This window comes from Chiloscyllium plagiosum, unplaced genomic scaffold (genome assembly GCF_037043375.1).
Source record: "Chiloscyllium plagiosum isolate Xiang-an unplaced genomic scaffold, Cpla_swu_hap1 HiC_scaffold_2, whole genome shotgun sequence".
Taxonomy (NCBI): Eukaryota; Metazoa; Chordata; class Chondrichthyes; order Orectolobiformes; family Hemiscylliidae; genus Chiloscyllium; species Chiloscyllium plagiosum.
This window is the reverse complement of record NW_028270140.1, coordinates 141,261,505-141,289,216: the sequence shown is the minus strand read 5'-3', so window position 1 is coordinate 141,289,216 and position 27,712 is coordinate 141,261,505. Positions and strand designations below refer to the sequence as shown.

At 40.7% G+C, this 27,712-nt stretch overlaps 1 protein-coding gene across 2 annotated transcripts in view; it reads left to right on the top strand.

The window, feature by feature from the left end:
- galnt7 (UDP-N-acetyl-alpha-D-galactosamine: polypeptide N-acetylgalactosaminyltransferase 7) overlaps positions 1-27,712 on the top strand; it is a 155,109-nt gene that overhangs the window by 90,735 nt on the left and 36,662 nt on the right. For both annotated transcript variants that reach the window (XM_043704437.2, XM_043704430.2), the window contains exons 3-4: positions 20,115-20,281; positions 23,323-23,453. In XM_043704437.2, coding sequence (XP_043560372.2) covers positions 20,115-20,281; positions 23,323-23,453 — 298 coding nt within the window. The remainder of the gene's footprint in view (positions 1-20,114; positions 20,282-23,322; positions 23,454-27,712) is intronic.

Genomic DNA, 27,712 nt, shown 5'->3' with positions numbered 1-27,712 from the left:
AAAAGGAGCCAGCTATTTTGAATCTCTCTGACACATGCCCACATGCCAACAGCAGGAGGAAAATTGGGCGTCCCAAGAATCTCATCCTCCTTGTTCAGCAAACACCTTCTGTGGCAGAACTGACAGATCCAATATTGTACTTATGAGTCATTTCAAGCCACAACTTGAGTAGAAAAAAGTCATCCTTAATTCCAAAGAACTGCCTAAGAAGAACAAAGTAGGAATCTTGAGATCTTCCTACATTAAAAGGCTTTATATAAACAGGTGTTACTGCTGTATCTTGTGTTTCACAATGTGGTCCTTCATCAAACCTATATAACTGAACCCTTTAAATAGAAAGAAGGATGGCTTTGAGGTATGTAGAGAAGAGGTGTTGGAAATCCTGGAAAAGGTGAAAATAGATAAGTCCCCTGGGCCCGATGGCATTTATCCTAGGATTCTCTGGGAAGCAAGGGAGGAGATTGCAGAGCCATTGGCCTTGATTTTTATGTCCTCTTTGTCTACAGGAGTAGTGCCAGAAGACTGGAGGATAGCAAATGTGGTTCCCTTGTTCAAAAAGGGGAGTAGGGATAACCCTGGTAACTATAGGCCGGTGAGTCTCACTTCTGTTGTGGGCAAAGTCTTAGAGAGAATTGTAAGGGATAGGATTTATGCACATCTGGATAGGAATAATGTGATCAAGGATAGTCAGCATGGTTTTGTGAAGGGCAGGTCGTGCCTCACAAACCTTATTGAATTCTTTGAAAAGGTGACGAAGGAGATTGATGAGGGGAAAGCGGTAGATGTGGTATATATGGATTTTAGTAAGGCATTTGATAAGGTTCCCCATGGTAGGCTACTGCAGAAAATACGGCGATATGGCATTGAGGGTGAGTTGGAGGTTTGGATTAGGAATTGGCTGGATGGAAGAAGACAGAGGGTAGTAGTTGATGGCAAAGTTTCTTCATGGAGTGCCGTCACTAGCGGTGTTCCGCAAGGATCTGTTTTGGGACCATTGCTGTTTGTCATTTTTATAAATGACCTGGAAGAGGGGTTAGAAGGTTGGGTGAGCAAGTTTGCGGATGATACGAAAGTCGGAGGAGTTGTTGACAGTGAGGAAGGATGTGGCAGGTTACAGCAGGATATAGAGAAGCTGCAGAGCTGGGCAGAAAGGTGGCAAATGGAATTCAATGTAGCTAAGTGTGAGGTGATTCACTTTGGGAAGAATAACAAAAAGATGGGGTACTGGGCTAATGGTCGGATACTTGGTAGTGTGGATGAGCAGAGGGATCTTGGTGTCCATGTACACAGATCTCTGAAAGTTGCCACCCAGGTAAATAGTGCGGTGAGGAAGGCATATGGCGTACTGGCTTTTATTGGTAGAGGAATTGAGTTCCGGAGTCCTGAGGTCATGATGCAGTTGTATAAGACTCTGGTGCGGCCGCATCTGGAATATTGTGTGCAGTTTTGGTCGCCATACTATAGGAAGGATGTGGAGGCACTGGAACGGGTGCAGACGAGGTTTGCCAGGATGTTGCCTGGTATGGAAGGAAGATCGTATGAGGAAAGACTGAGACACTTGGGGCTGTTTTCATTAGAGAAAAGAAGGTTTAGGGGTGACTTGATTGAGGTGTACAAGATGATTAGGGGGTTAGATAGGGTTGACAGTGTGAACCTTTTCCCGCGTATGGAGTCGGATATTACAAGGGGGCATAGCTTTAAATTAAGGGGGGGTAGATATAGGACTGAAGTTAGGGGTAGGTTCTTCACTCAGCGAGTCGTAAGTTCATGGAATGCCCTGCCAGTAGCAGTGGTGGACTCTCCCTCTTTATGGGCATTTAAGCGGGCATTGGATAGGTATATGGAGGATAGTGGGTTAGATTAGGTTAGGTGGGCTTGGATCGGCGCAACATCGAGGGCCAAAGGGCCTGTACTGCGCTGTATTCTTCTATGTTCTATGTTCTATGATTCTAGACATCATAGTCATAGGAAATAATTGGAAAAATGTCTACTAGAACAATTTATTTTCATTTAACTTGAAAACACTTCTCCACAATATCTATCATTTTAATTCATATGTTCTGCATGAATACAGCTGTAGGTTAATGGTGAATCCATGTACAATCTGGGTCTCGGGTTGCAGCATGGGGAAAAGGGCTGGTTATTGTTTCTCGTCCAAGGAGCTACAATAGTTCCAGAGCCACGAAGGAGTGAAACATGAGTATGATCTGATCCAATGTTTTATAAATCTTAAGTGGATGCATCAAAGTAATACAAAGGTTGGCTTAAACTTCTAGTCAATAAAATTGCTTCCATTTATTACAAACATCTATTTTGTAATGGGTTTTAAGTCCTCTTTATGTCACTACTTGAGTAGCGGTTTGTTTGAGTTCGTTCATTTAAAATTTATTTGAAACTAGAAAAGCAGTTTGTTATCTAATGTTTCAGGTTGGTCAAATTGAGCCAGGGTAGCATGTCTTTGCTATAATCTACTAACTTTATGATGTTTCTCATGAAAGCCTGAATTATCTTAAGTTCATAGAAATCTCTTCCATCATGTTGGAGCTGTAGTATCCTGAGGGGGTTTTAAAATAACTGGCAATGGTGCCAACGTTTGTTTCACATTAAAGCTCTTATACAAAGCTGAAAAAGAACAAAAGTAATTCAAGGCAGGATTTCCACTATGTAGCATGAATATTTTTGGAGATGCTTTATGATCAATGAAGAGGCTTTATAATTGAGAGACTCCAAATGAGACACTAATGAACTCTTGATTTCTTTTATCACAATCTACCACTTTTCCCTCTGTTATAATGGTGACTACTATAAAGTTACTTCATTAGCTGTCGACTAATTTGGAATGTCCTGAAGTCAGAAAAGGTGTTATAGAAATGCAAGATTTTCTTCACGCAATTGGTTAGCCACTCAATCATGTTGTCAGCAAGCAGCGCCCTGGAGTGAATTAATAGAAAAAAGCCTAAGAAGCGCAATCATCAAAAGTTATGCTCCCAGCTGCGATTATAGGCTTCTCCGCTGAGCTAAAGCTGTGGCCTCACCTGCTTCCTGTGAAGTTGCTGCGGAATGCATCCCAATGGTGGCTTCACTACACTGATCTGACAAAGAGGCAGGCCCAACTCATTTTTTCCATTTCACTCAGAATTGACTTGAATGTTTGTAAATTGATTCAAGGGTTACTTTTTTTTTGTCAAAGTCTCTAAATATTTGATTAATCATAACAGCAAAGAGTTTACGTACAAGGTGTTCTGTGGCTTCAGATTTGTTCGACATTTTCAGAACTTTTCTGTTCATACTTTAATGTCAGTTACTTTCTTGCATAGATTGAATACATTTCAAGGTATCTCCCAATGTTTCCTTTTACTTTTTAAAATTTTACTTTGAGAGCAAATGTATGTATGTTTAAAATGATTTTTATGTAACATACACTGTTTCATACACTGTGCAAACTGGAGGTGGGCAATAACCATGAAATCAGTTTAGCTAATTCACCTTTGGAGTTGACTAATTTCCTTAAAGTTTTTTCGAATAAAATAAAGGTTGCATTTTTTATTCAGTGAAATTCAGGAATTTTGTGCTCATTGTCTTAAAAGTTTAAATGTTTGTTTTTTTAAAAAGAGGGTAATTGGATAAGCTTTTGTTTTAGTTTACATTTGTGCTGTCCCACTACCAACCAGCAGATGGTAGTGCTATTTTTGAACATGTAAACCTGTCACATGCTTGTGACACAAGTCTTTACAATTTTGTTTCAAAGGTTGCAGTATTGAAATGACTCTATTTCTTGATTGGTTTCGAAGCACAAGGATTTTATTTTTAGCTCATGTTTTATACTTGAGCAGATCTAATTTTGTCTTCTGTTTATACATAATAAGGAAAAATGGCATACACCAGTCTGAAATAGTGTACAAAAAACTGAGACTTAAGTACCTTTCTTGGTCCTTTTTTTGCAGTTTGATCCAGTTTCACTTAATATGCACCAAGTAGCGCTGTGCTTTGTACAATCGCCATGCCATGATCTTATCATGGAGAGGTTCAAAGTTCAGAGAGATTCTCTTGTCAGTCCAAGTTGTTCTTGGCAAGACCTGTACCTACATACAAGTAGCTTGTTAGCAAATTTGCTTTGCATCAGTGGTAATGTAACTGGTACAGAACAAAGCTGCATCTTTTTAGTGCTTTGAACACTCAGCCTCTTGTTCTGCCATTTCATTTCTTACCGACTGGAAATTTGCTGGCTTCCTGTTTGAAAAATTACTTTATTAATTAAAAATGTGACATTCCATTGCAGCACAATTCAAGGCAGTTCATATAGTGGAGAACAGACCCATGTATTTCCATAGTCCTAGCTGTTGCTTCAATTGACTTGTAATGTAGACATGTATATTTGCATTACATTAAAGAGTTCCTGAAAGCACAGTTTCACACTGTTACCAGCCCCTCCATGCACTTGCTCTCTTGACCCCTTATTGCCTTTCCCTCCCTCCCCCTCCCCCCCCCCCCCAAAGAAATGTTGCCACTGGTCAGGCCAGTGTTTATTACCTATCCCTATCTGCCGTTGAGAACGTGGTGTTGAGCTGTCGCCATGAACTGCTCCAGTCCATGTATAACTACCGCCCTCTTAGGATGGGAGTTCCAGCATTTTTACTCAAATACAGTGATTGTTCCAAGTCAGCTTGTTCTGTCTTGAAATGGAGCTTGTAGGTGGTGATGTTCCCATGTACCTGTTGCCCTTGTACTAGTTGTTAAAGTTCACGGGTTTGTTAGATGATGTCGAAGAAGCTTTTGTGAGATGTTGAAGTGTGTCTTGCAGTTGGTATACTCTGCTGCCATTGCATGATTGTGGAGGAAGGAAATGGTGAAGCTAATGAATGTGGCGCTAATTAAACAGACTGCTTTGCCTTGAATGGTGCCAAGGTTCCTGAATGGTGTTGGAGCTGCGTTCATGCAGGAAAGTGGAGAGTATTCCATCAAGCTGCGTTATAAATGGCAGCCAGTATTTATATGTCCGAGTCAAACTGAGTGATGCTGGAAAAGCTCAGCAGGTCAGGCATCATCCGAGGAGCAGGACAGTCACCGTTTCTGGGATAAACCCTTCATCAGGAATGTGAGAGGGTGCCCAAAGGGCCTGACAGACAAATAGGAGAGGGAGTGGGTGTTGAGGGAATGGTAGCTTGGAAGGCAATAGTTAGATGAAGATGAAAGGTAATGGTGTGGCATAGAGCGGATAGGTGGAAAGGAAGATGGACAGGTAGGACAGTTCAGAAGGGCGGTGCCAAGTTGAAGGGTTGGATCTGCAATAAGGTTGGATGGAGGGGAGGTGAGGAAACTGGTGAAATTGACATTGTTGCCCTTGGAGGGGTCCAAGATGGAAGATGACGTGTTCTCCCTCCAGGCGTTAGATGGCTAGGATTTGGCAGTGGAAAAGGCCCAGGACTTGCATGTCCTTGGCGGAGTGGGAGGAAGAGTGAAGTGGTTGGCCGCAGGCAGTAGAGTTGTTTGGTTCGTGTGTCCCGGAGATGTTCACTGAAACGTTCTGCAAGTTGGCGTCCTGTCTCCCCAATGTAGAGGAGACCACATCGAAAGCAATGGGCACAGTATTTATATTGCCAGTATTTTATACAGCCAGTATTTGTATGTCTGGTCTCGTTGAGGTTTTCATGAGAAACAGTGCATAAAGGATAGTTGTTTTAACCAATAAATGAAACCACATTTCAATGTTTGTTTGGCAGTTTTCTCAGGATCTACTGTTCTTTCTGCAGAGCCTGAAACACTATGTACAAACCGCTGCCTGATGAACTTGTAGTTTGAGGTGTTATTTTTGCACAGACTCTCTGACAAGGGAAGGATTTTATGACTTGGTCCAACTTAGTGGAACCAAATAGAAATCACTGAAGAAACTCAGGAAGTCTGGCAGCATCTATGGATAGAAAGCAGAGTTAACATTTCAGGTCTAGTGACCCTTAGATTTCATGGAGCCCTCCTTGGCAATGTAGTCAGGTCCATCTTTGATTATGCAAAGGATAGACACACAGTTAGACACTTGGTGTTTGAGTGCCAAGGGTTAATTTATGTGATATGCACAAAGTTGGCCATCAAAATGTTAAACCAACATTTTCCTAGCTACTATCAGTTCTGAGGAAGGGTCACTGGACCCAAAACACTAACTTTAATTTCTCTGCAGAGATGCTGCCAGATCTGCTGAGCTTTTCCAGCAACTTCTGTTTTGTTTCTGACTTATGGCATCAGCAGTTCTTTTGGTTTTTATTGCGATGAAGGAATCCTGGCTCAATAAAAGGGCAAGGCTAGGTTTTAAATCTAGCGGTTATGACATGTTTAGGTGAGAGAGAAAGAAAGGAAAGAGGAAGAATGTCAGTGTTGTTCAAGGAGAGATGGAAGGGTCAAAAACAGAACCTATTTGCTTAGACTTAAGAAACAATACAGATGTAATACACAGACTTAGATGCATTCTATGGGACACCAACAACTGAGATAGCAATAGGGAAACAAATTTCCAAGAAAATCACTGAGCTGTGAAAACCACCCTAGATTGTATTAGAATTAAAGAGCTAAGACATCCAATGTGCAACTGGAATGAAAAAGCAAGCAGCATGATCTTCTCACAACAGTCCAAAATGTTGAAAGTGTTTACGTGTCAAATTAATTAATGCTTCCAAATGTAATTGTGAGTTTAAAGGGCATTTCAGTTGCTGGCTATTGTCAAAAATTTATAAATTCTGAAATTCGGCACGACAGAAACATTACAATTGTTTTAATATCAAAACAATCTGACATGGGAAAACACTGTCAAAAGTTAAAATACTACACCCAGGTAGAAATCTGTGAATGCATTTCAAAATCATCTGGTTATGTTAACCTCAAGAGAGGAAGGTAGAAAGTTACAGTGTTGGGTGGAGGTGCAGATTCTTGCTCAATGCTTGATTGCTTCACCTTTTTATATGTAAATTAATGTCATTCTCCTGGTTGCTGTGGATATTCTGTTTCGCATGGCACAAAAAGCACAACCTCTAATTACAACACCATGTTGGAAATGCTCAGCAGATGTGACAGAATATGTGCAGATAAAGATAAGGGGTTACCTTTCAGTTATGATTTGTCATCAAGCACTTTTTTGTTATCTTTTGATAACTTAACATTTAAAAGAGAATTTTCAGTGAATTTTCAAAAAGGAAGATTTACAATCTGAGCTACCAAAACTGAAAACCAATCTATCTAAAAGAAATAATTTTCTGTTACTGTATTTTGCTGTGCATTTTCATAAATCAAACCAACTCATTGCAACCCTTCATAGTACCTGCAAGATTGTACTAGTTCATAGATTTAAGTTATCTATTATCGGTTCTTGTTGGTAACAGCTGCTATGGAGACAGGTTCATCTCTGACTTTTTGTTCATGAAAAATCTGCTGCAGACCAAGCATAATCAAAATCAATTGTGGCTACCAAAATTCCAATTCTTTATTTTCCTCAACTTTGGGACATTTCTAAATTTGATAGTTGAACATGAACAAGATCTGCCCTTGAAGAAAACCAGTCGAGCTAGATTCTGTAAATGCTTGCATTGCAAAAAAATGGCTAGGAGGCACTGTTCATGGCCCTTGCAAACTTCTTCCAATGCTAATCTCAAAAAGCATTTAGTATCCTTTACCTTCTATGCAAGTTCACTTCAGTCTCCAATGTAACTGTCAGTGTCAAAGCTGTCAACTCAGATTTGAAACTAGGATAATTCTTTCTAAATGTCAGTCTTTAGCCAATAGTGTCTCCGATCACAAAACTAATCTGTCAACAATAGCAGAGTTTACTGAGTTGCTATTTAGCGGAAGGACAAAAGCACATTCTTTGTGATACCTCCAAAGAAGGAGAATTGTAGAGAGGGCAAGAATATTTTGATAAGCAGATCTGCTGAGGGATGTCTTGTTCAGATATGTGTGTTAACCTCATAATCTTTCATTTCAGGCTTCCATTCACATGTAAGGTGCTGCAGTGGCAGGGAGGGAAAATCATCCCAGAGTGTTTCCATCTGTTTCTGAAATGCTTAATGCTTTGCTATTGAAGTTGCCTGAGCATTTGAATTTATCGTAGCTGTGGGTACTAGAAAAGAATCATTTGCACTGACATAGTTCCTTTCATACACTCCGGAAAATCCAACAATTATTTGTAATCAATAAAGCACTTCTTGAAGAATACAGTAGTCGTTGTTGCAATATATGGAACAACAGCAGCCAATTTGTGCACAGAAATGCCCTACAAACAATGAAGAGGTTACTGTTGAGGATTACATGTTGGATTGCAAGGTAAACCCTCTAACAATCTTTAAACAATGTCACATGCAATCACTTACATCCAGCACATGGAGTAGATTGGAGCTTGTTTTGTATCCCTTTGCAAATATGGCATCTTTTGACGGGGAACACTCCTTTCCCTGTGTTATATGCTGAAGTTTCTGGAGAACGAATTTAGAAGGTTGCAGGGATGATGCTGGAGAATGGTACTAGTTGGGGTAGCTCTTTTGTTAACTGGTACAGCCATAGATGAGTCAAATGACCTCCTCCAGAATTGTAAAATTCTATGATAACTTGTCAAGTACATGGAGGCAAAGTTCCACTAGCAGCCCAGAGAGTTTTTTTAAAGCATAAGGAAGGCAGTCCAGCTTTTTTTTGAGGGCTTTTCCTGCCATTGCTTGCATAGTTTTCTTTCCTCCTCAGCCGCCTGCCATATGTTAAAGAGCCTGTCCCATAGAGCTGTTGAGGCTAATAGAGGGCTGGCAGCTTTACGGGTGGACTGACAAACTGAATAGGACCAATCCCTGCTGGCAAGCTCTTTAATTGGGTCGAAAAGTATGTCGCTGGAAAAGCATAGCAGAACAGGCAGCATCTGAGGAGCAGGAGAGTCGACATTTTGGCTATAAGCGCTTCATCAGGAATGAATTGGCTGGCAAGAAAAATTGGGTGTCTCCTGTAAAGTTGAAGATGGTGGCCAGATGATGGCTGGCCATTTGCCCATCTGTTCTAGCAAAGCCACTTCTCTGATGCCAACCATCCAATCAGCAAAACTTTAGCCCATTATACTGCTGCTGTAAGCTTTTCTCCAATTATGTTCTCCGCTATGGACTTTGATTTATTAGTTGCAATCTTCTATGAAGCATCTTTTACATCTCAGTCCTGATGTAGGGCTGTTGCCCGAAACATCAATTCTCCTAATCCTCGGATGCTGCCTGACCAGCTGTGCTTTTCCAGCAACCAACTCTAAACTCTGATCTCCAGCATCTGCAGTCTTCACTTGCTCCTAGTTGATCTTTTACATCTCGTCAATCTCTTGGAAATGTTGAAGCATCTTCTGTGCTTCTTATCAGTTAGTAAAATTAAATTATATTAATTCCATTTAAATGTATTTAATTATTTTAAAGAGAAGACTATTTAGTGATTATCTTGAAAACTAGTTGAGAGATTTTTTTATATATTACCACCTAGCTGATGTATTCTCATGTTAACTGGCACCACTGTTTTCAAACAATTTGTATCATTCGGCGAGGTTCAACATTTTCAGAACCCCATAATCTGCAATTTCGGGGTCCTGCACAAATGGTTTGCTCTGACCAAGTTAGAAAGCAGTGCATTTACACTAACAGGCCCCTGCTGTGACAACCTTTTACTTTGCTTTCTCAGTACTCACTATGGCATCACAGTGGAAAAGGTTTGGAAAGCACTGTTCTAAATGTTATCATCAAAGTGTTATCATCACTTGTTCCCAATGTGTGATTTGTGTTGTCAAGTGTACTAGGCACAAAATAAGACAAAATATAGAAATGGTTAACAAATTTCAGATTGAGAAAGATCATGTAGTCTTTAGATACATGTTCAGTTGTCAGTATTTTGGTGATGCAAGGCAAGCCAACATCAAATGGAAAACTGGAGGATGGCTAATGTTGAACCATTATTTCAGAAAGGTTTCAAGGAAAAGCCAGAGAACTACAGGCCAGTGAGCCGACCATCATTCATGGTTAAGTTGTTGGAGGGAATTCTGAGAGACAGAATCTACATGCATTTGGAAAAGTAAGGATTGATCAGAGAAAGTCAGTATGGTTTTGTGTGTGGGAAATCGTGGCTCATAATTGTGTTTTTTTTTTGAACAGGTGACCAAGAAGATAAAGGCCAAGTGGCAGACATTGTTTACGTGGACTTTAGCAAGGGCTTTGATAAGGTTCTGCATGGTAGACTGGTGAACAGGGTTATATCACATGGGATACAGGAAAAGCTAGCCAAGCAGATGCAAAATTGGCTGACTGTAGGAGACAGAGTGGTGGGAGCAGGTTGTTGCTCAAACTGAAGGCTTGTGACCAGTGGTATACCACAAGGATTGGTGCTGGATCTATTGTTGTTTGTCATTTATATAAATAAATTGGCTGAGCATATAGGAGGCATGGTTAGTAAGTTTACAGATGATATCAAAAGAACAGTGAAGAAGGTTACCTAAACATACAACGGGATCTTGATGAACTGGGCCAGTGAAGAATGGTAGATAAAGTTTAATTCAGATAAATGCGAGATGTTGTACTTTGGTGAGACAAAGTAGGGCAAGACTTAGACAACTAATGTTAGGGTCCTGGGGAGCGTTGGCAAACAGAGAGATCTAAGGCTATAGGTAAGTAGTTCCTTAAAATAGCGTCACAGGTAGATAGAATGGTGAAGTAGACGTTTGGCACACTCTCTATTGGTCAGTGCGTTGAGTACAGGAGTGGGATGTCACGTTACGGCTATACAAGACATTGCTAAGGCCACGTTTTGAGTACTGCTTACAATTGTGGTCACCCTGCTGTAGGAGGGATGTTATTGAATGGAAAGGGTGCAAAAGTGATTTACAAGAATGTTACTGAGACTGGAAGGTTAAAGTTGTAAGGAGAGGCTGAATAGGTTGGGGACTTTTAATTCCCCCCGGAGCACTGAAGGCTGAGGGGTGACCTTCTAGAAATGTATAAAATCATGAGGGCATAGATAAGGTGAGTGGTCAAGCTCTTTTCGCCAGGATAAGGGAGTCCAAAACTAGAGGGCATATATTTAATGTGAGAGGAGAAAGATTTAAAATGAACATAAGAGGCAACATTTTCACAGAGGCTGGTGAGTGTATGGAACGAGCTGTCAGAGGAATTGGTAGAGTCGGGTACGATTACAACATTTAAAAGGGATTTGGAAAGGTACGTGGATAGGAAAAGTTTAGAGGAATATGGGATAAATACAGGCAAATGGGACTAGTTCAGTTTAGGAAACCTGGTTGGCATGGATGAGTTGGGCTGAAGAACCTGTTTCCATGCTGTCAAGTCAAGTTGCCATAGTCTTATGTAGACATTGATGACTGACGGTGATTTAAGCTCAGAGCCGCCATACCTCAAACAAGGAGAGAGTCATAGAGATGTACAGCATGGAAACAGACCTTCGGTCCAACTTGTCCATGCCAACCAGATATCCCACCTGGCCAATATCCCTCCAAACCCTTCCTATTCATATCCCCATACAGATGCCTTTTTAACTGTTACAATTGTGCCAGCTTCCACCACTTCCTCTGGCGGCCCATTCCACACACTCACCACCCTCTGCATGAGAAAGTTGCCCCTTAGGTCTCTTTTTTTATATCTTTCCCCTCTCACCCTAAACATATGCCCTCTAGTTCTGAACTCCCCTACCCCAGGGAAAAGACCTTGACTATTTAGCCTACCCACGCCACTCATGATTTTATAAACCTCAAATGTCACCCATCTGCCTCCGACGCTCCAGGGAAAACAGCCCTAGCCTATTCAACCTCTCTCTATACCTAAAATCCTCCAACCTTGGCAACATCTTTGTAAATCTTTTCTGAACCCTTTCAAGTTTCACAACATCTTTCCAATAGGAAGGAGACCCAGAATTGTATGCAATATTCCAGAAGTGGTCTGACCAATGTCCTGTACAGCCGCAACATGACCTCCCAACTACTGTACTCAATACTCTGACCAATAACAGAAAGCATACCAAACACCGCCTTCCCTATCCTATCTACCTGCGACTACTTTCAAGGAGCTATGAACCTGCACTCCAAGGTCTCTTTGTTCAGCAACACCCCCTAGGATCTTACCATTAAGTGTATAAGTCTTGCTAAGATTTGCTTCCCAAAATGCAGCACCTCGCATTTATCTAAACAAAACTCCATCTGCCATTCCTCATCCCATTGGTCCATCTGATCACAATCCCGTTCCCCTTGTAATCTGAGGTAACCTTCTACACTGTCCATTACACCTCCAATTTTGGTGTCATCTGAAAACTTACTAACTATACCTCTTATGCTCACATCCAAATCATTGGTGACCTCAACTGTTGGGAGGATTGAACCCACACCATTAACATCCACATTGCTTCACAAACCAATGTCCAGCCAACTGAGCTAAACCAGCCCTTGACTCTATGAATCTGTTTTTAAAAATTTTGAATAGTGGCGGGTTCTCTCAAAAGTTTCTAATAAAATAAATTATTCATAAGTTCCTTCTCGGCTTTCTAAATAAAATACTTTGTGTTAAATGAAGAAAGATTGATCTGTTTTGAGTATAGAGAAAATGACTAGCTTGTAAACTGAGCAAATGTACTCTGAGATTTTATTTACCAGTTTCAGTCCAACTCAAAAATACCAGTAATATCTGTAATTGAATTAAAGAAACTTTTGCCACAGCAATTTTTGTCCCAATTTAAAATCAGCTCAAAGCAGTGTTTGATTCAGACTAATCAAACCATACTATTAAAAAAAAATTAAAGCATGAATAAGTAACAATTTTATACAATCTCGGTAAGTAACATCTGTCTTTCAGTTTATTGGATAATCCTTTACACAACTCATTCCCTAGAGCTGAACACGCCTTTTGTTAACTCGGACTGGGATCTTATCCAATAGGGAGACCCACCACATATATTATGAAAGCTAGACTTCGGATAATTTCTTGGTGTTTTTAGTTACCTGCTTTGTACCATGGTGTATATTAAACTGTAAAGGCAGGGCCAGGATGAAGGAAGTTATTGAAAGTCACTTTGTGGAAAGGTAAAGTTGTCCAACGTAGACAAGCCCAGAGTTATTATGGCATGAAACTCTGTTTATCTTTATCTGCTGTATAAAGTCTAACCTTTGAAGAAAATAATATGGGATTGATTTTCACAAGGGCGAGTGAAATTTAGACCAGAGGCTAAACTGTAAAATTTGGCCCAAGCTGTTTAAATATTTGACCCATGTTGTTACATATGTTACTAATTCAACATTTGATTTTTGCACCATAGTATGTTTTGATTTTAAACAGTCACTTGAATCAGTATCCATTTAAATATTGCCATTTTCTCTTTTAATGCTTTTCCATACAAGCTTTACCTAATGCGTATTCAATGCACTTTGTAAATCAAAAGACTTTAATAGTGCATTATAGCTTTCAGAATATTTGCTGCAGTTTGCTATGATTTCACACACCACTGTTCTGTCTGGTTTGCATTTGTCTCACTATTTCTCCTAGCTTTGTCCATAATAAGTAAAAGTTAGAATTGAGTACTCGGTAGCAGAGAGTTGGGGAGTGGAACTTTTAATTCTCATTGGTGACCTGTGTATTTCTATGCTGTGACTCAAATGTTCATAGTTGCAGTATTGGTCAAGAGTATCAGGGCTGCAGTTTTGCTCTGGGAAGCATAGGTTGAGAAAAACAAAGTATTGAATTAACAAAGCAAATGGCAATGGGGGAGTAGGAATTCATTAGTATGGAAAAATGAACTTGAGTTCTTCAAAGCCACGTAAACCCTATCTTTTCAAGTAGCTATAGAGATTTTGCAAAACCAGTTCAATAGAAACTTGGCAATAAAAATAATTATCTCAAATACCCTTGCATGTGGCTCAGGGAAAGTTGCAGACTTGCCTGATCTCTGAGGATATTTTTGGGTCACTGTCTGAGCACCGTGGTGTAGTCATAAATGTCTGTAAATGCATAATAAGCAAAAGGAGGAATCTCAAATTCTCAGGCAATTAACCTGACCGTCTGTTAAATTACATGGATTTTTTCTTTTCCTGTTCGCGGAAAATGGTTGTTACTGAATGAGTTTAAGTATGAGACATTGGGGAAATATGAGTAAGAGTTGTAAGATCAAAAAGGGAAAGACCAGTTGCAAAATCGTTACAAATGCAGCGCTCTGTTGTGAGGAGTAAATCATAATACATATCTTTAAATTGAGTGAACAAACTTTATCTATTATTATCTTTATCTGTTGCAATGCCTTGGGATGCCACTTTTTTTTTTCAGATGACTTCAGCTTCATGACAGCATTTCTGACAATAAACAACTCTCATTTTTATCATGTCTGTAATATAATCAAAGGTCCTAAAGATCTTTTAAATGTTGTCAAACACAATTTAATACAATGCTACATGTGTTACGGCAAATTATCAAATGTTTGGCCATGCAAGTAAAGGGAAAACCGAGGCTGAGAGGAGGTCTACTGTTTGAATCCCAGAGAGTGGGACCCAGGTGCTGAAGGCATGTTCGCAATGGTGGGATAATTAAAATCAGAAGGGGTCAATTACTAGGGGACACCCTGGTTGAAGATGCGGGGTTCTGGGGGGTTTGAGATGTGCGAAACAGGTTTCTTACACAAAAGGTGATGAGTATCTAGAATGCGCTGCCAGAGGAGGTGTGGAAGCAGACACAAAAGTAACATTAAAGAAGCATCTGTACGAATACATGAATAGGAAGGAATAGAGGAACACCGATCCTGTAAGTGAAGACAGTTTTAGCATGAAATGGCAAAATGGATCAGCACAGACTTAGAGGGCTAAAGGGCCTGTTCCTGTGCTGTATTGTTCTTTGCTCTTATTCTTTACAAGAGGCCAGAATTGAAAGAGCTCTGATATCTTTGAGATTTAAGGGGCTTTTACAGCAAATGAGAGGGGAAAGGTAAGGAAGGATTTGAAAACAAGAAAGGGAATTTTAAAAATGAGGTTGGGCTCAACAGGATACCAATGTAGATCAGCATGGTGATGGATGAAAAGGACTTGGTGCAAGTTAGGGTACAGCAACAGAGTGTTTTTCCATGGGTTTAAGTTTATGGAGACTGGAGGGCAGGAGGCTGTCAAGAGAGCATTAGAATAGTCAAGCCTCGAGGTAACTCAGAAGTTAGTGAAAGTAGTGCACTTCCGATACTGCAGTGAAATGTCAGCCTATATTATTTGCACAAATCTATCATCACCCCCTTTTGGCAATCCTTCAGGATTGAGGATAATTTGCTCTCCTGTTCTATGGGCTCTGAAATGGCTGAGTATTTAAATGCATCATCAAGTCATTAGCAAAGGTGTTTTCCCATATATATCTGTGCCCTGTGAGAAAGCACAAATTTTGAATGAGGTATGGATTGATCAAAGGAGTGTAAAATAGCATTAAATGTTGCTTCTAGAAGTAGAGAAAAATTTAGGAGAGAAGAAAATGATCTTGGTTGGCCCACTTCCTTGTTTACATATTCCTGGACTAGAGATTATACAAGTACAAACCTTGACATAATCCACTTCTAGGCAAGGAGGTTGTTATAAGAACATCTCCGCATGATGCTTTAGGTACACAGTGGTTAGCACTGCTGCCTCACAGCGCCAGGGATCCAGGTTCAATTCCCGCCTCGGGCAACTGTTTGTATGGAGTTTGCACATTCTCCCCGTGCCTGCGTGGGTTTCCTCCGGGTGTTCCAGTTTCCTCCCACAGTTTACTTTTACTAACACCTTCCACCCCGACCTCAAATTTACCTGGACCGTCTCAGACTCCTCCCTCCCTTTCCTAGACCTCTCCATTTCTATCTCGGGCGACCGTCTCAACACAGACGTTTACTATAAACCGACCGACTCCCACAGCTACCTAGATTACACCTCCTCCCACCCTGCCCCCTGCAAAAACGCCATCCCATATTCCCAATTCCTTCACCTCCGCCGCATCTGCTCCCAGGAAGACCAATTCCAATACCGAACAACCCAGATAGCCTCCTTCTTCAAAGACCGCAAATTCCCCTCAGACTTGGTTGACGATGCTCTCCGCCGCATCTCCTCCACTTCCTGCTCCTCCGCCCTTGAACCCTGCCCCTCCAATCGACACCAGGACAGAACCCCACTGGTCCTCACCTACCATCCCACCAACCTCCAGATACATCATATCATTCTTCGTCATTTCCGCCACCTCCAAACAGACCACACCACCAGAGATATATTTCCCTCCCCTATCAGTGTTCCAGAAAGACCACTCCCTCCGTGACTCCCTCTTCAGGTCCACACCCCCCACCAACCCAACCTCCACTCCTGGCACCTTCTTCTGCAACCGCAAGAAATGCAAAACTTGCGCCCACACCTCCCCCCTCACTTCCCTCCAAGGCCCCAAGGGATCCTTCCATATCCATCACAAATTCATCTGCACCTCCACATTTACACCATTTACTGCATCCGCTGCACCCGATGTGGCCTCCTCTACATTGGGGAGACAGGCCGCCTACTTGGGGAACATTTCAGAGAACACCTCTGGGACACCCGCACCAACCAACCCAACCGCCCCGTGGCTGAACACTTTAACTCCCCCTCCCACTCCGCCAAGGACATGCAGGTCGTTGGCCGCCTCCATCGCCAGACCATAGCAACATGACGGTTGGAGGAAGAGCGCCTCATCTTCCGCCTAGGAACCCTCCAACCACAAGGGATGAATACAGATTTCTCCAGCTTCCTCATTTCCCCTCCCCCCACCTTATCTCAGTCCCAACCCTCTGACTCAGCACCGCCTTCTTGACCTGCAATCTTCTTCCCGACCTCTCCGCCCCCACCCCCTCTCCGGCCTATCACCCTCACCTTAACCTCCTTCCACCTATCACATTCCCAACGCCCCTCCCCCAAGTCCCTCCTCCCTACCTTTTATCTTAGCCTGCTTGGCACACCCTCCTCATTCCTGAAGAAGGGCTTATGCCTGAAATGTCGATTCTCCTGCTCCTTGGATGCTGTCTGACCTGCTGCGCCTTTCCAGCAAACCTTTTTTCAGCTCTTTCCTCCCAAGATATGCAGGTTAGGTGAATTGGTCTTGCTAAATTGCCCATAGAGTTAGGTGCATTAGTCAGGGGAATGGGTCTGGGAGGGTCACTCTTCGGAGGGCCAGTGTGGACGAGTTGGGCCGAAGGGCCTGTTTCCACACTGTAGAGAATCTAATCTAATCTAATCTTCTCAGAACTGATTTCAATGCTGCTGCAAGTAGGAGTTTCACTTTCACTGATGACTTAAAGAAATTGTTGTCATCCATGCATCTCTCTGTGCCCTTCTTTCAGCCCTACCATCTTTAGTTTCTTCCTTCTTTCGCCTGTTTGCATTCTATAATGTGACAGAAATATCTTCACCCTTGGCCTCATGCTCCAAATTCCTTCCCAAATTATTTTTGTACCTGTCTTGGGAGAAGTGCGAAGTAAATTATGATTTTAATTCACTGATAGATAGAGGATGATGAACTAACCAAGGGAACATTGGAGTAGCTTTGGCTGATTGTGAAAATGACTTAGATTAGGATTTTGATTTTTACCTGGCAGAGATCAGCTATATTATAGAGGTGAAAGTCATCTTCGTGATGGTGATGATGTGGGATTGAAAATGTAACTTGGGGTTAACTAGGACAGAGTAGAGGAACAATTTCAGTCTTTCAATTCTAGTCTTTCAATATAATCAAAAATTTCATCTTCAAAGGGCTTTAGAATTATTTCTCTTATTCGTTCATAATATTGCCCTTGGGTGCTGGTGAGCTACCAATTCTGTTTACTGTACTCCATTGTAGGAATATGCAGTTTGAGTAGTTTTGAAAATGTTCACTTTTTAAAATAGTCTTTATTAATCTCTTGTGTAGTTGAATCCCCCAAATCATTGGCCTCTTTACCCAATTTATACACTTATTTCCAAAGGTTTTGTGGGTTCTTTACTCAGATCAACTCTATCTCTTACCTATTTTGTAGCTCCCTCTCCAAATTTAATAAGGTAAATTAGGGTTTCATTATGTGCCTTAATTTATTTTCATATTGCTATGTGCAAATAAATCAGACCATGGGTTTTCTGCTCAAAGCTTGATTAGTTTATCAATCAGCTCAGTGGTTAGCACTGCTGCCTCACAGCTCCAGGGACCCAGGTTCAATTCCAACCTCCGACAACCATGTGGAATTTGCACATTCTCCCAGAGTCTGCATGGGTTTCCTGCGGGTGCTCCGGTTTCCTCCCACAGTCCAGAGATGTACAGGTTAGGTGAATTGGCCAAGCGAATTACCCATAGTGTTCAGGGGTGTGTAGGTTAGGTGCATTCAACATGGCAAATGTAGATAATAGGGTAGGGGAATGGGTCTGGGTTGGATACTCTTCAGAGTGTTGGTGTGGACTTGTTGGACCAAATAGCCTGTAGGGATTCTATGACTCTTCTAAAGTTTTCCCATTTCTATATTACACATTTTTACCTTTTGTGATCTCATGGAAACGTTGGCAAGAATATGCAGTTTTTAAAATCTCTCAATTCTGGTTGCAGGCAAAAAGAATCTCCGCAAGATTCGATTTTGTCAAGTGCAGTGAAGACTGACAACTCTCTTAAGCGGCTGTTTTTCTTTTGTGATTCTGGCATTGTTATTTCAACTGTTGATCACACAAGAAAATGGCCTAATTTTCTCTAGGCATTATTTCTAAAGCATAACGAGTTCAGTGTTTTGGGGACAGAATGGTTTTGACTTTCTGGGTTTTTTTTGCTGATTCTGAACTCAAAGTTGAGGTAAAAAAAGTTTTCTTATTTGAGCGCTGGTTATTTATTTTAATATTAATTGGGCACCATTAACAGTATAAATGCTGCCCTTGTTCGTTTTACCAAAATGCAATAACTCACATTTATACCAATTAAATTCCATCTGCTGCTACTCAGTCTTTTGGCCCAATTGATGAAGATCTCTTTGTAATCTTAAGTAACCTTCTACGCTGTCCCCTATACCACCAATGTCTGAAAGTCTCTAACGCAGATAGTTGTGGAGGCTAGATCACAAAGTATTTAAATAAAAGGTAGAAAGATTTTTGTAATATTGGGAAGTTGATTGCCATGAGAAGAGCATAAAAAGGGTGATGTCTGGGTCAGATCAGCTATGATTTTGTCGAATGGTGAGACAAGCTTGAGAGGATGAAATGCCTGAGAGGTTTTTTTTGTCCTTGTACATTGGAAAACTAATAGAAATATCCCCAAGAAAGGATTCCTAAATCAAATGTTTTGATGAGAAATGCAGCATGATGTTAGCAGCCAGATGACATTGTGCTAGTTCTCAATAACACAAAGGAGCAACCCAACTATCTGCAGTTTTTCATTGCCTGCTCCATTTATCAGGCATTGAATATAAAAAAAAGTTTGTGCTAGTTTTGCAGCAGCTGTAAAAAGATGGCAGAAGAATGGTAGAAAATGCCAGCTGTCAGGATCGAGTTAAATATACCCGCAGATTCTGCTGGAGAAGGTGGTAGTATCTGTGTGTTTTCTAGTAACATTATAAGCTCCTTGCATCTTCAAGGAATAATAACAAAAATGCTCTGAGATCAGGGAAGTTGCAAATCTAGCTGTGACTGCAGCGTTACTCCTCTGCCTCATGATACCCTGGCCTACAGTGCTAGTTGGACATGCATCTCCCCTTTGAAACACAGTTTCTCTAAACTATCAAGTATTCACCCCATGGTGAATGCAACGGCAATAAAATGTTTTCACTTTTTATCATAATTTGACGTCATGAGCTGACTGTATTCTGGCATGCGAAAACACTGGACCTGATGCTAGCTTTTAAGTTGGAAGGGAACAAACAAAAGAGTTTTACACTACTTCCAACCAGATTGGCCAGCAGAGCAAGGGGGGTTTCTCATACACCTCTCTGCACCCAGTCAAGAAACACAAAAAACAGCCCTATGAGTGGGCAAGAAAAATTGTTGGGAAAAGTATGAGAGCAGAACAGAAATGGTTGGTGTACAATAACTCTTCACTAGTTTCTGTATTATATTCTCAGTAAGTGTTGTTGTGAACCTGCATAGTACAGGTATCTAATTTCTATTTTGCTCTTGCCAGGTGCAAGTATTGGCATTATGATGATCGTCTCCTCACTTCAAGTGTTATTATTGTCTTCCATAATGAAGGGTGGTCAACCCTTATGAGAACTGTCCACAGTGTGATCAAGAGGACACCTAAAAAGTATCTAGCAGAAATAGTTCTGATTGATGACTACAGTAACAAAGGTATGAACTCGCACCCTAACCATTGGAGTTGCCTCCATTAAACACCCTGCCTCCATTGTTCTCTGTCCTTTAAGATACTTCTTAAAACCTACCCTTTAATCTGATCACACCAGCTCAGTGATTGATGTTGTCTAATAATGTTCATGTGGAGCAGCTTGCTAGGCTTTGTATTAGTATGTATGAATTGCATATAATATGTAAATACAGGCTTCATAAGACCAAGGAGAAGTAGAAGACCCATCTGGTATTCAATGAAGTCATAGCTGATCTGATAATCCTTAAGTCAACTTTCCCGCCTTACCCTATTACCCTTGATTCCCTTAATGATTAGAAATTTGTGTCTCTCAGCCTTGAATATACTTAATGATCCAATCTCAACAGTAAAGAATTCCACTCTGCAGTCACCTTCCTCTTAGGAAGCTCTTCACGAACAAAAATAACTTGCTTCTGCTCCATAATTGAGGGTCCTGAGGTGACTAATTCTATAGTGCTCATCCCTCCCCAACTCAATATATCTGTTTCTGCTCTTTTACAAGCACCTGAGAATTTGTCCCATCCAATGATTTTTTTTAAAAAAATGATTGGGCTCTTAGGAACCCACAAGGGGGCATCCTTTCCCAAGCTTAACTTTATCGAGGCTGCAATTTTATTTCGATAGAATATGTTGTGACTTTATTCTAGAAACGCAGAATCCTTATTTTGGAAGACTATATTTGAGTCCTGGGTTTCAAACTTGCCGTTTTCTCAGCTTGTTGGGAACTGAATCCAGTTCAAGTATTTTTGTGCATCTTCATTGTCATCTTATAGTCTGAAATACTGAAACATAAAAATAAACATTGGTTTATAAACATAATTTGATCAATAGTGCCATCTTTCATTTTTGTAAGTACAAAAGAAGTATACAGCATAGTAGTGCAGTGTTATGATGGCATATTAAACCATAATAAGTAACAAAAGAGCAAAAGGGAATTGGCACATTATTTCTCAGATTGCTCATTATATTTACCGCAAGTTTCCTGTCGTTCTTGTATCTAATCAGAGTTGAATATTACATTTCTTGGAGGGGTTTTCCCCAGTTATTCAGTATGGACACTTTTATCACCTGATTTCTTCATTCCCTTGAAAACAGAATTGAATCTAACCAACCTAGTATTCAGAAAAGAAAGCTGATAGATGGAAGTGGGTATTGCTATAGAGGTGTCACTTCCAATAGTCTGCTTTGTCCATTAAAACACATTGTACGTAATGAGCTGTGAAGATCTTTGGGACATCCTGAAGTTGTAAAAGTTGCTATATAAATGCAAGTTGTACTGCTATTACTAATATTACAGCCGCTGCCATCAGCACCAATAGAGTTACGTTAATTTGTCCCAGGTCTCTAAATTACTACTTTTAAACTTAAGACAATCTATTCATGTCCTTAACATTTAAGTTTAATATTTCTGACCAGCAGTTGGAATCCGAGTCTTTGTTGGATTTAATGGCAAGTCCCAAATAATAATCATTCCGCACAACATCAAGACATGACCATCTTGAACAAGTGAGAATATATGCATCTCCCCATGCCATTCCCTGTCATTTTCATCACCCAAGTCCTGCAGCTGGAACATGTTTGGTGTTGGCCGCTGATAAGAAACTGACATTGACCAGCCACATAGATGCCTTGGCTAGAGCTGGTCAATGGCTGGAATTCTGTAGCATATGCCTCATTTGCTGGCCATCTACGCAACTTACAAGGCACAAGTCAGAAATGTGATTTTTCGCTACTTGCCTGAAAGAGTATGACTGCAAATATCTCACTAACATTATCCAGATCAAACCATTCCACTTCATGAATATGTCATTCATTGTCTTCAACATTCATTCCTATTACCATCATCAAACCATAGCTGCAATGTGCAGTGCCTTCAGAGTGTACTGTAAAAACTAATTGAATCTTCATTTGCAATGCTTCCCAAATGCACTACCTCTTCTTTCCTTTATCAGCTCCTGCCCACATCCTCCCCTTCCAACCAACTCCTTCAGTGCTGTCATCTCTCCATGCTTTCAGAAAATGCAAAAGCTGTCTCTTTGCCTCTCCCAAACATGTTGTATATTTCTCTTTGTACCAAACCTATTCAAACTTGATGCTGGCTGCTGTTTAATACATGCCTGTTGTCCTTGTTTTTAAGTAATTTGCAGCCTCAGCCCTCCATATGTCTCAATATCTGATAGTTCTACAACCCTCTTAAATATCTGCACCCTTCCAATTCTGGCCTCTTGAATGTCTCTAAATGTAATGGCTCCACCACTAGGTGACCTTTTCTTCACTTTCCAAGGCCCTAGGTTCTACAGTTCTTCCTGAAACATATCCGCCTCAAACAACTCCTTAAAGGTGCATCTTGAAATCTTACCTCAGTGACCAAACTTCTGGTCATCTGCCCAAGTTTGACTTAGTGTCAATTTTGTTGACCCCTATGAAGCACCTTGGAATGTTATAATCTCAAAGTTTATTGTGAAGTAATTGTTATTCATTTCTCCTCCTGCATAAAAGTCCTTGCTTCACTCAATGTGAAGTGCTCTGAATGTGAGAAACAGTAGCTAACTATTTATTGTAGTTTCCTTCCCAATATGATCCTAACCTTCCATTCAGAAATTTTGATTGTTCTTGCATTAAACTGGCCAAAAGCAGGCATCTTCTAAACAAGAAAAAAAAATCATATTAGTGCATGTGCAGTTTTTTTAATCTTCCTTTTAGATAATTTCTGACAACATTGAAATGGTCAGAATGGATAGCAGGCAGATTACTCAGCAAGAAACCGGTGGCAGATGGTCCTTGTTTTGTTCCTACAACTTCAAATCTTCAAGCAATTGGCATGGTTCCACATCTAGTCCATATTTAAAGAAATGATTTAGCTCCAGCAAATAACAGACAGAAAAATCTTGATGGCTCTGTGCTTTGGGATATGCCTTAAACTCTGATCTTTATTTTAAGTGCTGTTTAGAATGTCCCTGGCTCCAACAACTTTGCTGATTTTTGTTCTCTGCTGACTTGTCACCAGCTCATTTAAAGGAGAGGTTGGAGCAATATTTGAAACAGTGGAATGGGTTAGTCAAGGTATACCGAAATGAAAGAAGAGAAGGATTAATTCAAGCAAGAAGTATTGGTGCTCATAAAGCAACCCTCGGTCAGGTAGAGTAAAATTTGGAATCTTATTCATTCAAAATCGGTATGTTAATAGCACCTAAAATGGTGACATTTGAGGAATTCTCAGAATCTTGGTACATGTCTTCATTTTAATAAAGTGATCTTCTCCTTTTTGTTAAATGTTACACTTTGCAAATGCATTTTTTTCACTGAAAGGGAGAGTATTTCAACAAAACCGTAGTAATGCACATAACTCAAAACCATTTCCAGAAAACATTGAACCTCACAAAACTAGATGAGCAGGAGCACTCTGAGAATCTATGCCCCTTTCAAGGAAGAGTGAAGTCTTTACCAACTGTTGGGACAACATCTGACACATTTGCTCACCTTCTGCATACAGGTCAGATGGAAACGTGACAAAATTCTGAAAACAACCTGAATATTGGCACTACAAAAACAGAAATTGCTGGGAAAGCTCCGCAGGTCTGGCAGCATCTATGGAAAGAAATCACAACTAACATTTTGAGTCATGTGACCCTCCTGTTGCTGTTGATTGGCAGAAAACCTTTGTCATAGAGTTTTAGCAAGCTACAGTGCAGAAAAACATCCTTCGGCCTATTGCATCCACGCCAATCAAAAACAACCACCTAAATATTCTAATCCCATTTTCCAGTATCTTGGCCTTAACCTTGTATGCCTAGGCATCATAAGTTAACATTTAAGTAGTAGTTAGATGTTATGAGGGTTTCTGCCTTTACCACTCTTACAGGCAGTGAGTTCCAGATTCCCAGGCCCTCTGGGTGAAAAAGGTTTTCTTTATATCACATCTCCTCAACTTTGTGCCCCTTACCCTAAGTCAGTTCTCTGGTCATTGATCCATCAACTAAGACAATAGACAATAGGTGCAGGAGTAGGCCATTCTGCTCTTCGAGCCTGCACCACCATTCAATATGATCATGGCTGATCATCCTTAATCAGTATCCTGTTCCTGCCTTATCTCCATAACCCTTGATTCCACTATCCTTGAGAGCTCTATCCAACTCTTTCTTAAATGAATCCAGAGACTGGGCCTCCACTGCCCTCTGGGGCAGAGCACTCCACACAGCCACCACTCTGTGGATGAAGAAGTTTCTCCTCATCTCTGTCCTAAATGGTCTACCCCGTATTTTTAAGCTGTGTCCTCTGGTTCGGCACTCACCCATCAGCGGAAACATGTTTCCTGCCTCCAGAGTGTCCAATGCTTTAATAATCTTATATGTCTCAATCAGATCCCCTCTCAGTCTTCTAAACTCAAGGGTATACAAGCCCAGTCGCTCCAGTCTTTCAGTGTAAGGTAATTCCGCCATTCCAGGAATTGAGGAGAGTTTCTTCCTGTCTACCTATGCATGCCTCTCATAATTTTATACATATGTCATTCCCCCTCTCAATCTCCTTTGCTGTAAGGAAACCAACCCTCCTCTGTCCAATCTCTTTTCATCATTAAAACTCTCCAGCCTAGGCAACAACCTGGTAAATCTCCTCTGCACCCTGTCTAGTGCTATCGGATCCTTCCTAGAATGTGGATTCCAGAACTGAATACCATACTCTAATTTACAACCTAACCAATGTTTTATACATTTCCAACATAACCTCCTGCTCTAAAAGGCAAGTATGTCATTCTTTCTTAACCATTTTATCCACCTGTCCTGATATCTTAAAGCACTGGTATACATGCACACACCAAGGTCCCTCTGATCCTTAGTACTTCCCAGGGTTTGCCGTTCACCCTGTATTCCCTTACATTTTGTCTTGCCCTCACCTCACATTTATCCGGATTTAATTGCATTTGCTACTGATCAGCCTATACATCCTTATGTAGTCTATGGCAATACTCCTCACTGTTTTTTACCACCCTACCAGTTACCATCTGCAAATTTCCTCCTACATTCCTTAATCCTCCTACATTCAAGTCTAAATTATTTGTATAAACCACAAATGGCAAGGGTCCAAACACCAACCCCACTGGACACAAACGTACGATTTGAAAAATGCCCCTTAACCTCTGCTTCCTGCCATTCAGCAATTGTGGCTACAATTTGCCAAAGTAGCTTGGATTCCATGGGTCTTACCTTTGTCATCAGTCTGCCCTGAGGAGCCTTATCAAAAGCTTTGCTGAAGTCCAAGTAGACTACATCAAAATCATTGCCCACATCTACACAATTGATCACCTCTTCAAAAATTCAATCAAGTTGATCAGATGTGACCATCCTTTAAGAAAACCATGCTGACTGTTGTTATTTAATTCCTGTCTAACCAAATGCCTCCCCAGATTAATTCTGGGCATGGGAATTACTTCCAAAAAGTTGTCTAACCATCAAAATTAAACTGACTTGCCTTATGAGAATCACTGTTTTGTCATCGACAACTGATAACAATCCAGAAACCAATCAGCTACTTGTTGCTGGCTGAAGTTCACCTTTTATACACCCATGGCACCAGTTTGTCTGCAACAAACTTTTTTCTGCAATGGTTCAACAGGAAAAATAACAATTCTAAGAAGTGATGGTAGCTTGCTTTCAAAAAGTGCAGCTATCCCTTCCATAACCTTAATTTTGAAAATGTCCTTTTTATCTCATTTCATTCCACAATAAAAAAACAGAAAAATTAAAAGATCACTAATTTTTTTGACAGAGATGCAGGTCTTTCAGTCCATTATGCCTGGAGCAGTTCTGTGACTCAATATTAGTTTCCTGCCTTTTTCCCACATCCATGCACACAATTTCTTCTAAATAACTACCTGATGCCCTCTTGAATGCCTTAATGACTCTACAAAATTCATATTTGAGATGTACAGCATGGAAACAGACCCTTCAGTCTAACTCGTCTGTGCCGACCAGATATCCTAAATTAATCTAGTCCCATTTGCCAGCACTTGGCCCATATCCCTCTAAACCCTTCCTATTCATGTACCTATCCAGATGCCTTTTAAGTGTTGTAATTGAACCAGTTTCTACCACTTCATCTGGCATCTCATTCCGTACACCCACCACCTTTTGCAAGGAAACATTGCCCCTTGGGTCCTCCTTAAATCTTTGCCCTCTCACCTTAGACCTTTGCTTTCTAGTTCTGGACTCCCCCAACCAGTGAAAAGACCTCAACTATTTACCCTATCCATGCCCCTCATTATTTTATAAACCCCTATAAGGTCACCCCTCAGCCTCAGACACTCCTGGGAAAACAGCCCCAGCCTATTCAGCCTCTCTCTCTCTAGCTCAAACCCTCCAACCCTGGCAACATTCTTTGTGAGTCTTTTCTGAACCCTTTCATGTTTCATAACATCCTTCCTATAGGAGGGAGACCAGAATTGCACACAATATTCCAAAAGTGACCTAACCAATACAGCTATAACTCCTATACCTAATGTTCTGACCAATAAAGGAAAGCATGCCAAAAGCCGCCTTCACTGTCCTATCTATCTGAGACTCCACTTTCAAGAAACTGATTCTGCACTCTATGGTCTCTTTGTTCAGCAATACTCCTTAGGACCTTACCATTAAGTGTATAGGTCCTGCCCTGATTTGTCTTTTGTCTATTGTTGTAATTTATATAAAATTAAACTTCATATACCACTTCTCGGCCCTGGCTGCATTACATTTCCAGGCAGTACATTCCACACCCTAACTACTCACTCTGTGAGTTTTATTTCCTCGTCATCCCTGCTTCATTCACACATCTCTTCAAACCTACGCCCACTTTCTGTTTTCTTTCATGAATGGGAACAACTTCTCCCTATCCTCTGTATTCAGCCCATTCAAGACTTTGAAAGCTTTTATCAAATAGTGCTTCAGGCTTTTTCTGTCCAAGGAGAACAAGCCCAATGTCTTCAATCTACCCTTGCATTTGAAGTTTCTCGTTCGAGGAACCATTCTTGTAAATCATTTCTACAATTATTCTAATGCATTCATGTCTTGCCTATAATGTGGTTCACACAACTACACAATACTCCAACTGAGATCTAACCTCCTTGCTCTTGTAATCTGTGCCCCTATTAATAAAGCTAAAGACCTTGAATATTTGATTTACTGCTGTCTCCACATCTGTACATGTATACAACAGGTCCTGCTGCCCCTATAGCATAATACCTCTTATTTTACATTGTCTTTCAATATTTTTCAGAAAAAACTGGATCAATTCGCAATTCTCTGTATTGAACTTCATCTGCCACATATCCGCCCACTGTCCATGTCCTTTTGGAGTTCCACATTATCCTCCTTACAGTTTACAATTCTTTCAAGATTATTATCATCAAATTTGGAAATTGTTCC